This window comes from Hippocampus guttulatus, chromosome 22 (genome assembly GCF_054856545.1).
Source record: "Hippocampus guttulatus isolate MCC_2025c chromosome 22, RoL_Hgut_1.0, whole genome shotgun sequence".
In the NCBI taxonomy this organism is placed as follows: domain Eukaryota; kingdom Metazoa; phylum Chordata; class Actinopteri; order Syngnathiformes; family Syngnathidae; genus Hippocampus; species Hippocampus guttulatus.
Window position 1 is genome coordinate 2041687 of NC_141282.1, and position 12519 is coordinate 2054205.

General features: G+C 43.8%; 1 protein-coding gene across 3 annotated transcripts in view; it reads right to left on the reverse strand.

Annotated features, from left to right (window-relative positions):
- Window positions 1–309: 309 nt before the first annotated feature.
- The window catches only part of camk1da (calcium/calmodulin-dependent protein kinase 1Da), a 29386-nt gene continuing 17176 nt past the window's right edge, over window positions 310–12519 (reverse strand). The window contains exons 4-12 of one of the 3 annotated variants that reach the window (XR_015099142.1): window positions 12293–12431; window positions 11429–11555; window positions 9762–9837; window positions 7588–7700; window positions 6192–6270; window positions 5974–6061; window positions 5638–5863; window positions 4427–4634; window positions 310–4352 (exon numbers count right to left, since the gene is read on the reverse strand). Coding sequence is in view for 2 of the 3 variants with exons in the window: in XM_086102735.1 (XP_085958861.1) it covers window positions 4510–4634; window positions 5638–5863; window positions 5974–6061; window positions 6192–6270; window positions 7588–7700; window positions 9762–9837; window positions 11429–11555; window positions 12293–12431 (973 nt within the window). In the remaining variant the exon portion in view is untranslated. Of the gene's footprint in view, window positions 4635–5637; window positions 5864–5973; window positions 6062–6191; window positions 6271–7477; window positions 7701–9761; window positions 9838–11428; window positions 11556–12292; window positions 12432–12519 lie in introns of those variants that run through there. The other 2 variants (XM_086102735.1, XM_086102736.1) reach the window with 2 other exon arrangements.

Below are 12519 nucleotides of genomic sequence, written 5' to 3' on the forward strand. Positions count from 1 at the left end.
AAACGGCGCGTTTGCAGGCGTCCCCATCCAGTATTCTACCTTGAGCCAAGAAAGGTAACAATCGCCTGGAGATTTTTGCAGCATCTGTCTTGTGTCTGCTCAACATCTGTTTCGCACCAAATACCTTCTACGCTCGATCCGGCGTGGTCAAACTTGGCCTTACGGCCACATGCGCGCAGCTGAAAGCCTGCTGGTGGGTGGGAGGGAGAAAAAAAAAAAAGCACAATTAGAAATACATCAAACAGGGAGTAAGTGTGAAAATGCTTGCATGCAAAAAAAAAAAAAAAGAAAGAAAGAAAAGGAAGCAGATTTTTTTTGGGGGGGTGATCATTCAGGATTTATTCCAGGAGGAAAAAGAAGAACAAAAGACAATCCAGCCCCGTGTCGTCATGGTGACTCTGATATGTGCACATGATTGTCGAAGGCATCCGATATACAAGCCCCATGGACACACAAAGTCAGAAGCGGCAGGCGGCGGCTGCGCCCGTTTACCAGACGTGCCAGATGGGCGAAAGCCAACGCATGGGAGACGGTGAGACGCCGGGTCAAAAAAAAGAAAAAAGAAACTGGTTCATTTTTTTTTTGACACAACACGGATACCGACAAGATACTGCGATCATTGAGAGCCACTTGAATTGCCCTTCTAACGATGTGTTTTCAGAGTTGTCACAGCTTTGGATTTCTTCCTTATAGAATGGCAAAAAAACGTAAGCCTGAGATCATCACGTGTTGTTCACTGACACTGAAGTGGTACCGGAACACTGAAACATTCGACTGCACTGTCAAAACTCTAAAGGGGATTTTTTTTTTTTTTTAATAAATTTCCCCCGTATTGGAACATTCCAAAGAGAACAACAATCAACACTCGGAAGAGCGTGTACACACACACACACGCAATCGCTCATCATCTCCCTCAACCCGTGAACGGCAAAACATTTGTAAAATATCATGAAATGGATCATTTACCGCATTGGCCCGAATATAAGACGGCCTTGATTTTAAGACGAGCCCCTCTTTTACAAGACTCAAGTTTGAAAAAATACTTTTTGAACACCAAATTAATTTTTATACAGAAAATAATTACAGTACATGTGGAACAAATAATTCCAACAATATATTTGAGAGAAAAAGCATGTTATTTTGCCTCATTCAAATCTTGATATCTGAACATTTAAATATGTAAACTAAAGTGCAATCACGTTCGTAAATGAATGGCTTCGGTTTTTGAAATGTAAATGACATCATAACTTCTCCTCAGCTGCCAGTTGACCTGGCCGATCTTCGACCCACTTTTCTCCAGATTGTCACTACGTTTCTCCATTTTCTGTTAGCTCTTCTATTATTTTCTTCTCTTTTCCTTCTTACCGCTATTTTTTATTTTTCTTCTTCGTGCTACCGCTATTTTTATTAATCGTGGCAGGGGTTCACTTTGGCCTGGGGAGTCAAGTTCAGCATTCGCTTCAATGATATCTGGCGCCATCTAGCGTCGTGAATGGGTATAATGTCTAGACCTCAAATATAAGACGACCCCCACTTTTTCAGTCTTATTTCAATGCAAAAAACACCATCTTATATTCGAGCCAATACGGTATATTCGCAAGCAATGCACACAAGTATTTGAAAAGACTACGAATCAAAAACACCGAAGCCCAGAGGAGTATGATCACGAAAGTCTCCGTCCGCAGTACTGCACATTCATCAATCAGATTTAATTTCTTTCATATAGAAAAAAAAATGTACATGAATTACTGGTACAACATTCGCATAAATATACCTTTCTGGATTTGTCGCTCCTCACGCACCCACAAAAAAAAAAAAAAAAAAAAAGGAACTGAATTTGGAAAATGCATAGCAATCCATCTCACTATGTACAGCCAACAGGGTCATCATGAATAATCAATCAGATTAAGCCCTTATGTAGAAACATTTTTTGTTTATGACGCTTCGTTTCCTCTGAGAAAATGCTAAAAGCGGCGCTTTTTTTTTTGTTTGTTTTGGGAGAGAATAATAAACCGCGGAGATTCAAGGTCATAGTTAACTGACACACACATATTTGAATGAATTAAAAAATATATATATATATACACACACAAACACACACACACATCTTGTTAAGATAGTCCACTAAGACAACATGCATCTAAAGACACACTGAAATAACCAGGGGGGTGCACAGGACAAAGTCGGTTCAGTTTCAAGCTTCTGGGAATATACAGGTTGTCCTCCATGCAGTGGCGTCGCATAACATGTGCATAAATACTTACAACCATGGCAAGGAACACAAAGCATGTCAGCGCCATTCAAAAAAATAAAATAAAAATCAGAACACAATCATTCAAAATGGATGGACGGTAAGATTTAGACATTCGGTAGACGCACTCTCGGGAGAGGAGATAAAACGCACCCAAGCAAAGATGGCAGCTAACCCCTCCCAAAAAAAAAAAAACACGATCATATAAAATCATACAAAATCTATCAAAGTATCATACTTTTCTCGTCTTTTTCTGCCAAAGCCCGTGTGGGAATTCCCATAATATTCCTCGCTCTTGTCTTTGGCTACATATTCACGATAAAGGGATAACATCGAATGACAATCTGATATGTGTGCCGACATCGCGCCCGCTCTGCTTTGGCCACAAAAACAGAGGCCATTGTAACCGTTGACACATTCGACAAAAAAATTTAAAAGGCCACGTTCTAGAAGACTGGTAAGTTGGGAATGCGGTATTTCCGATTTGCCAGCAGTCTTTGAACGCAGCATAACGCACCTTGAGCCACCAAAGTCAGCTCAGCAGAATGCAGTTCAGAATGTCAAATCAAATCTGTCAGGCATCTTAACATTGTTGTTGCTACTGAGGTGGACTGCCATTTCCATTGGATTAAAAAAAAAAAAAGTTTTAAAAATCATACCATGATAAAGTGACCCAAACTGTACTTCAGCCAAACTAGCTTCAGGAGTGAAAGTGAAACTAAAATGGCGGGTCACTGGCGCACAGAGCGGGCGCAGTTTTCCCTGAGCACAACTGAACTGGGTGCAGCTCAACGGCGCGGCGGCGACATCATGGCTTCGAGAGAGAGAGAGAGAGAGAATGTTCAAATTTGGACAAGCTAAAGGCAAAAATGAGTAGTGAGAGAACCATGTGGGAAAACGGGGGAGGAGGGGGGGCATGGCAAACACGCTCTAAAATGTGACGTGATACGGACAAAAAGTATCGGGGCACCTTCGCCGTTACAAATGGAAGAAAATCAAGTCCAAAGCATGGTTATAATAATATGGCATTTTTCATTGTAGGTTTTTTTTGTTCATTTGACATTTGTTTTTAAAATTCAGTTAATTTTAATTTGAGTGGATTTTTTTTTTGGGGGGGGGGGGGGTTGAGTTTTTGTTGAGTGTCTGAGCACTTTTGCCAACGCAGTTTACATTTCTGAGTGTTCTCCATTCAAGGGCAACATTCAGAAACAAATTTTAAAGCAACATTAGTCTTTAAAAAAAAAAAAAAGAAGTACTGGTAGTAGTAGTACCGGTAGAATGTTCAATACAATCTCTTTTTCCTGTTTGATAAATGTCTGTGGGTGGCGTCAAACCTGCGTCCGTTATCTGCACCCTTGCTATGCAAAACACACACAGCACTCACTTCTATATTTCCTCTCTCAACAGTCACGAGGTTCTTTTAAAGCACTTTTTGAAGCGAAAACTCACACGGACGGACGAACCCCAAAGGGAAAAAAGAAAAACAATTTTTTTTTAAAGGTGCTACATGTTGCATTTTAAACGATGAATGAAATACTGTCAACTTGTTGCGCAACACGAGCAGGGATTATTAAAAGCAAATAAGGAGGGATGCCAGGACGAAGCGCACAAAGCCAGCAGTGCATGATGGGAAACCACCTGGATTCCAATTAGGGAGAAGCTTTTTGCTTCGAAAGCCGGCCGGGTAATGAGCATGAGGTAGTGGCGACCGATCGCCTTGATCGTGGTCTTTTGTTTCGAGAAATCCTCTGGCGAATTTTGGACAGCGATGGCCTTTTGAGAAAAAAAAAAAACAACAACACGCATACCACCTTGAAGTAGAAGAGTGGGGGGGAAAAAAATGAATGAAAACATTCCAGTTGCCAACAGTCAATCCCGAGTTGAAAAGAAAGAAAACAAACAGAGTTAATTAGATTGGTGAAGGAGAGACGAGATTCAGCACGGACGTTGATACGGATTCATGTGATTCAGCGCCAGGCAACTCACAAACATGCTCAGCCGGAGTCTGTGATGTTGTGCGGCTGGATCCCAGTTGGGAGCGGCGGGGGGGGTCGGCCGGGTGAAGGTCCTCTGCTCGTCTCGGAGCAGGGCGAGGAACCAGCTGAGGGGAAGGAGGAGGACATGGTGGGCGGGTGGTTGGGGGCACATTTCCATGAAGAAGTTCAGTGAACGGACGAAGGGGGTCGAACGTCCTCTCCTGGCGTCCTCCCGCCTCACAGCGCCGTGGCCTCCCAGCTGGTCCCCCGCGACACCTGGCGTCACTTGGTCTCCGCCAGCACAGGGGCGGGCACCGCCGAGGGGTGCGGTCGGCTCAGCTCGCCCCCCGGCGCCGGGGAAGCGGCTGCGGAGGCCAGGCTGCAGGGAGTGGCTGGCGCGGCGACACCTGGGGGGAGTCAGACGAATGGGCACAATTTGTCAGCCTTGAGAAGTGTTTTAAGCCAAATTGGAACTTTTGACTCCTTACGGGGATTAATCCCAAATTAAAAAAAAAAAAAAAAAGTACCCAGTTTCTGATTTTTAAAAATGTTGATAGCATTGTATTCTGTGCATATCTGAAACATTCAATCGCCAAACGTAACATCAAAGATTAAAGCATCATAAGTGTGTGTGTGGGGGGGGAATGAAAAAGAAATAGGACAACAACAAAATAAAGGAAAAATAACTGTCTTGCCTGGATGTATGATATGGCCTTAACATTTCATTTTAAACAAAAAATTTGATTTTGGGTTCTTAGCTTAAAAAAAAAAGGAAAATGACCATGAAATGATTAAAAACAATTTTTACAATACAATACAATACATGCTGATTTATATAGCGCTTTCACAGTTTTGCGTCAAACTTGTTTTTTTTTCCCTTTCAGGCTTTTCTGTATTTCGGGTTCAAGACTGTTTCTTAAAGGAGAAAATAAAAATTTGAGTCAAATAAACCAGGAAATGGGACGATTCGTCCATCTGGATATTTGTTTTTCATAAAATAAATATGTCCTGATGACAAGAAATGATATACAGTAACTTGACACAAAATTTAGATTTGCAACAAATTTATATGTATAAATATATATCTATATATATATATATATAGAGAGAGAGAGAGAGAGAGAATTTCTTTTCATATATTCACAAAAAAGCATTAAAAATATTATTAGGTTAAAAAACATTTGGTTAAAAAAAAACATGACAGATTGTCATTAATTTTGACTTTTGTGGAAAAAAAGGGTTGTTTTTTTTCACTCTTCAGTTAGTTTTCCCTTTTGCCAGTGCTGCAACTTCAAAATGTCTCAGTCAATAATACAAATCCTCCCGAAGTGTAAATGTTTCACCCACAACATTTACAAACAATGAAAACTTAATTGTCGAATGCACGCATGTTGTGGCGCAACTACTCACATTCCTTGCGCGGCCCCGCTAAGTTGTCAAAAGATGAAGTCTGGCTGGCGGCCGAGCCGGCGTTCTGGCCGGGAGCCGGCCTGTTCCGGTCCGCCTGGCTGGGATCTTGTGCCAGCTTCTGGCTCGTCCTGGCGGGGGGGTTGGAAGCGTCCATGCTGCCCGCCATGCTGCTGCCAAGTTGCAACCGCCTCATGTGGCGAACCACCACCGTGGCATTGAACGCTTGCTGCGGAGAGGCAAGAGAGGAACGGCGCGTGAGCGCGTCTCCACAAGCGCAAACCATCGCGGACGGAGTCGCACTCAATAATTTTAAGTGACTTCAGGAAACTAGTTTACCCTCCATTTGCTCTTGGCAAAGTTTTTCCTAATTTGCCGGCTGACGGACTCGTGGATGTTCTTGCAGAGAGCTGTATCTCCGGCGATCCTGGCACACGAGAGAGTAGCTTGTTGGGCACTCATGACTGAATCAATACCTCCATTGATTTGATGTCTTTATGTCAGCCTGCCTTTGCTGTGTCATTCTGTGTGTGTGTGTCTGTGTGCGCGTAGCTCACCAGGGATGTCTGAGAGCCTGTTCGCAGGTGAATCGCTTGGCTGGATCTTTTTCCATGAGGTTGCCGATGAAATCCTTGGCTGGAAGGTATTATTACATTGTGTAGTCAAAACACCTAGCGATATACATCGTCCCCCGTGATATGACGATTCATCAGTTTGTTCTCAGAAGTATACAGTTGACATGCAAGTCCAAATTTAGAGTCACACACGTGTTCAGCGTAGTGCAATGTTGTGCCGGAACAGGCCGGGAGAGATGCGGTGTGATTAGGAACAAGTGGCAGAGAAGGCCCCCAATAGCCACCAATATTGCTGTAGGTTGTATTTAATTCTGCTCCATTTTTTTTCTTTTTGAATACAACACAATCTATGCTCATTTCTATTAACCTGTCATTGGCGTTTCTCATTGTATGCTAGCATTAAGCTAGCAGACCTTCATTCGACGAAATGTCGTCGTTTGGTTGAATATTTTAGTGTTTAAATACACAATGTTAAATTCCCCCTTTTTTTTTTAACTCATTCAATCCCAGCCATTTTCACTGGAGCAACCTCCTCAATCCCAGCGCTTTACTGGATTTTGAATGATCTTGCAAGGCCCACAGAATATTTGGTTCTAATGTTATATAAACATGGAGCCTACCAAAATAAAGTTTGGACTCTCTTCTCTGAGCAGAAAAAAAAAAGTTTCCATCTTTTTCCATTCTTCAGCAATCGGCATTACAAAATGGCTAAATTTCATGAAAATGGCGATTCCTGGGCAAAAAACGGAGAAAAAGAGCTTTTTTTAAAAGCATGCATTTCAAGTACGTGAGGCACCACTGCCACCTACTGGTCGCTTTTTTACATGATTTACAATGCAAACGGTTTATTCTCATTCAAAGATTGCATCAGACCCTCCTCCTCTCTATGACGCAAAAAAAAAAAAAAAAAGACTAAGACGTAAAAGTACGTCCTTGGTAGGCGGGGCCTAATTTTAAAATGACGTACAAGTACGTCTTGTGGAATGAAAGAGTTAAAGTCAGTTTTTGAGGCTAAACTAACAAGTGACAAGCGGTTTAAAGCATATATGTTATCTCAATCGCAAATTTTCATCCGGTGTCCTGTGATAAACACGAGCTAACCATAGACAATCAATATTGCAAAGGCTCGACTTTTACGTTGTGGCATTGCAGGTAGAATCCAGTTACATGACACGCATTTTCATGATTTGATTTCAAGGAAGCCCAGAACTGATTTGGCTTGACTTGTGCTTGCTCTGAACACCATCTGTTGGAAAGCAGGCGCTTACACCTGACGGCGTGATCCCATATTGAAGCGTGGCAGGGGTGGCCGAGAGACGGTGCAGGGTCCATATGGGGAGGATGACGACGATGGCGGCGGCGGCGGAGGAAGGCTCACCGGAGTCGGATATGTCATCCCAGTACGGCGCGTCAAACTCGTAGTCGGCTTTGAGGATTTGTTCAAACAGCTTGGAGTCGTTCTCGTCGTAAAAAGGGGGATACCCGCACAGCCTGTGGACGGGGGAGCATTGTCATTCGCTCGCTTTTGTTGAGAATTGATCAACTCATAGATGGAGATTACGCTTAACTTGAATAAAGTACTTGACTTGAATTCAAGATTCAAGTCAAGTACTTCCATTAGCGTAATTGGATGAGCGCCGGCGATATTTAAATTTAGTACTAAGGATAAAATAAAGAAATAAATAGATAAATAGAAAAATTTAATCCACTTCAACGTCATAGAATGCGATTTTCAAGGCAGTTTGTTAAAAAAAAAAAATCCAACCCGTTGACTCATTTTGATCAATCGGTCGGCTTTATTGTGGGAAATAAATTAATTAATTTATGGCAACAAAAAAAAAAATCACATGATAAATTGCAGTCACAATATTGAGGAGGAAAAATTGAGGCGGAGAAAAAGAATCATAATTGGATTCTTTTCCAAAATAGTTCCGCCCTATTTAATAGTGAGCATTCATTTCATTGCAAAATAAACTTTCCCCTCATCATCTTTGCAGTGCTCCTTTTGGAGTGATTTGGCAATACTTGCACCCTCGCCATCAAGCTGACATGAGATGTGGAGCGGCAAAGACAAATTGCCCCAATCTCCCATTTGTAATTAATGCCGATCCGACAAAACATCATCTGCACCTCATTACTCAAGTTCTGGATGCACTGAGATTTTCCGAAAGACCCATTAAAATGCCGTTCCCCATCGATACACACTCACACAGGCACAAGTTAATAGTATGAAGGGAAACATGAGGCAAGGTGCTGCCTGCTGGGAGGAAAAAAAAAAAAAAAGACTTGCCGTTTGTGTTTTTGCTCACGCTTAAGGTGAGCGACGACGATTGTGTCAGGCCAACAGACTGAAACTTTCAGATGAAGAAAGACGGGCGGTCGCCGCAACTCTTTGGTTGATCGGCTTTCACGCCACAGTTGGTCGTCGTCCACCTCGCGCACCGAGACGACGCCGGCCACAAAATCCCAGGTGATTATCATGGCTGAGTACCTGATGTGATCTTTCCACCTGAGCAGCGGCGAAAAGCTAACAAGGTCTAAATTGCCAGACTAATTGCGCACATTGCCAGCAGGGGGGCGGGGGGCGCGCTTTCTCTTTGAGCGCCTTGACGCGCGCGCAAGTGCACACACACACACATTGGCAAATCCGTGCGTGATCTTTTTTTAGGCCACGGCTCACACACTTCGTCCCATTAACCCGCGGCTGACCTCAACCTTCTGACCTCCGGACCCTGGTCTTGTGGAGGACGCACAAGCGCACGGCAACGGGACCCGGACGTAGACACAAACCTTTCGGAAAAAAAAAATCACGGCGAATTCTACAATGTGTGCGTTGGATTTGTAGCACGCGTGCGTGCGCGTGAGGTGGTTCGAGGTGAGTTGGCGGCGCGGGAAGAAAACAAAACAACTAGAACAATACGTCTGGCTCCATTTCCATATAAGGGCATCGCGCGGAGTCGCAGCTGGTTCTGCTGATGGCGCCTAGCAACACCATCAGCATCACCATCATCATCATCATCATCATTGCACCCGGCACACACATCAACTCATAAACGTGAGTGATCGGGCAGAGCGGCAATTCAGAACATTTTCGAGCTACTTATGGAGAATGCATACGGTTGAGTTTCGGTACCCCCGCCTTTTTTTTTTTTTTTTTTTAATGAGACAGTCATCAGAGCAATTATTTAGAGCACGAGGCTATCATTCTGTTGCTTGAAAAAACAGGCGGAGCAGTTTATCGTTCAGCCTGTCACTATACGTCACCGATATAGAAAGATGAAACGACGATACGGATGTGTAGCTGGGAAATCAACGCTTTCGGACCAGTTCAGTGAAACGGGATACTTTTCCCGCAGCACACCTGATCTCTGGCGGCGCACTAAAATGCAACGGCGAAGCGGTTGGGAATAAATGCTCCATTCATAACAATGACAGTGACACAAGAACACCTTTTTGAATTCAACGGGGAGGCTCGCGCTCCTCCGTAGAGAATCAAGAGACGAGATCTGGCCTGAGGAACTACGAGCGTGTTTTGAGAACATTCCGACTTACAGAATATAGGCGATCACTCCAATAGACCAGCAGTCCACCGCCTTGCTGTATGGCTTCTGAGCGAGCACTTCGGGCGCTGAAACAGACAGATAAGAATGTGTCAGCCTTTTGACACTTTAAGCTTCTTAATTACTGACAAAGTTCCTTTTACAGGAGCTTTGTGGTTGCTCACGCACCATTAAAGCCAGTGCTTGAGGGCGATGGGTTTTTTTTCTTCTTTTTTTAATGTGAAGCCGCATATAAAAATCTGCGGACTTATGTTACATGATCTCAGTTGCTTATTTTTTGGCCATTTGAGTTGAGTTGGACAGGTGGAAGAAATTTTCAAATTATTTAATTTCAGCTCTTTTTTCACATCAGAAAATCTGTCTTTCGAACTGAAGGGGCCGAAGGCTTTTTCTATCCACGACATAAAAAAAAAAAATGTGGGTCAAAATATAACACTTGCACACATGCGCTGACTCAGAGAGTACTTGTTTATAGTTACGCCATGAGTCATTGTGATGTTGTGAATGTCGGCTGCTCTTGCCGCATTCCAACATGTGAGGTCATGAAGTCTGGTTCTTTCTATTTCCGAATGCAAGATAAACACAGCAATTATTAGGCTTAACGACTGTATACTAATTAGCTACATTTAAGTCCGGCTCCGAGCGACAATCATACCACTGCGTTAAACAATGGGACTTAGTATGGATCCCTGTGGTGTTAAAGTGAAGAGCAGTTGAAGCACACGATTCTCAATGCTTAAGGGCACTCTTAATTTGAGCATTGAGGACCTCATTGGCACAGCCATACCATGATGAGGTTGTGTTAGTGGAGCTAACGGCATCTTCAAAACATTAGCTTAGTCACGACACAAAAAAACGATGCACTTGGCTCTTAATCATTCAAACCTGGCCCGGTGGGTTTTAGGGTTTGTTGACTGTTGCGTTACAGTTCGAAGCATATGACAAAGTGAACCGATGCAGGAGGGCAAAGAAGGCTGGATGAGAAAGTATGATAGAAACGGCATAAGGAAAGCATGTGAGGAAAGCCTACACCGTTTTTTGAAAGCTAAGTTTTAATAAGTTAAATGCAGGGTAACTGGGATATGTGTACGTGCATTGTGATGAAGTTAAAGAGAACGAACACGTTGTGCAAAGGTTTCAATGGATAAAAAAAAAAAAGTACACGCAAGAGACTTGACATTGCATGTCAACAAGTTGAGCAATTGGTTGTTTGTGTTGATGCGGGCGAGGGGTCTGAACATCTGTCTCTTGTCACGACGGATGCAAACGCACGAGCAGAAACACACACGCACACACACTTGATTTTGAGTGAATGAGGGAGCGGGGAGGACGGCTGATTAATGCTATATCAGTGAGTGTGCCTTTCATGCACATGCACACGAGCACACACGCGCTGAATAAAAATCGATGACCCAGCCTGCATAAATCTGCCTGGTGTCAGACGGAAACAACATGCGCTCATTGAATTATTCATGTCTGCCGGAGAAAGGCACGGCCATCCGAAGAAAGCCGCAACGTGTACTTTGTGCATCCACAAACGGTTCAGACGCACTCGATTCATAGCCCCAAAGCATCAAATTCGCGACGGCGCATCGCATTTTTGCTCGTGCGACATGATCTGCAGCTCGATGCTATAAACATATGGCCACTGTTACTTACCGACGTATCCTGGTGTCCCGCAGGCAGTGGACATGACATTGCCGCTGCCCTCCATCTTGGAAAGACCAAAGTCACTGATCATGATCTTCGAACCATCATGGGGATTAAAGTACAGCAGGTTCTCCGGCTACAGGGGAAAGACAGACCTTGATTTAGAACAGGGGTGGGCAAACTTTTTGGCTCGGGGGCCGCATTGACTTTTAAAATTTGACAGAAGGGCCAGATCAGCACGAGCTATGGTACATTAAAAAAAAAAATGCATTTGTTGACAGCCCATATCAAACATCAACAGAACAAAAGCATGAAAGTACTGTATTAATATACTTTTTTAAATGACAACAGTGTTGTTGATGCCCTCTTTTAGCCTTGCTGCAGATGGGTTGTGATCAGACCAGTAGAAGTAGAGCGATACAGAGGTACTAGGTGGTCGAAAAGATTGCCCCGCCCCTCCGTGTTCTGCAACGTCAAGTCAATGCGCCACCTGGCGGTGAAATGCCTGTCATTACAAGTCCAATTGAAATGAATGCAATCATTCACATCGAACTTTAATTGTGGACCAACCTTCGGCGGGCCGGATTAAAAAGACCAAGGGGCCGGATTCGGCCCGCGGGCTGTAGTTTGCCCACCTCTGATTTAGAACATTAAAAAAAAAAGGGGGGAAATTTGAAGGGAATTGGAGACACATCTGTTCAGCTTGAGCTTCGTGTGTGACACCTCGTGAGGCAGCACGCAACCACACTGACCCCACAGCGCACGACCGCACAGTGAAGAGCCCCTGGCGTAATTGCGGCACTAAATCTCTCACTGTCAAGTGAGAGCAAAAAGGCACTTAAGAGGTGAGGGTGAGCCAGAGAGCGTGCTTACCTTCAGGTCTCGGTGCACGATGCCCATGTTGTGTAGATAGTTCACAGCGTCCAGGACTTGTCGGATGAGCGTGCTGGCATCTTTCTCGGTGTAGAAGCCTTTTTCGACGATTCGGTCAAAGAGCTCACCGCCGGACACCCTGCGCAATTCAAGTGTGCATTAATTACATAACTGCGGTATCAGGACACACTTGCAAAAGCATCTGATGGACACATGCAACACAAGAT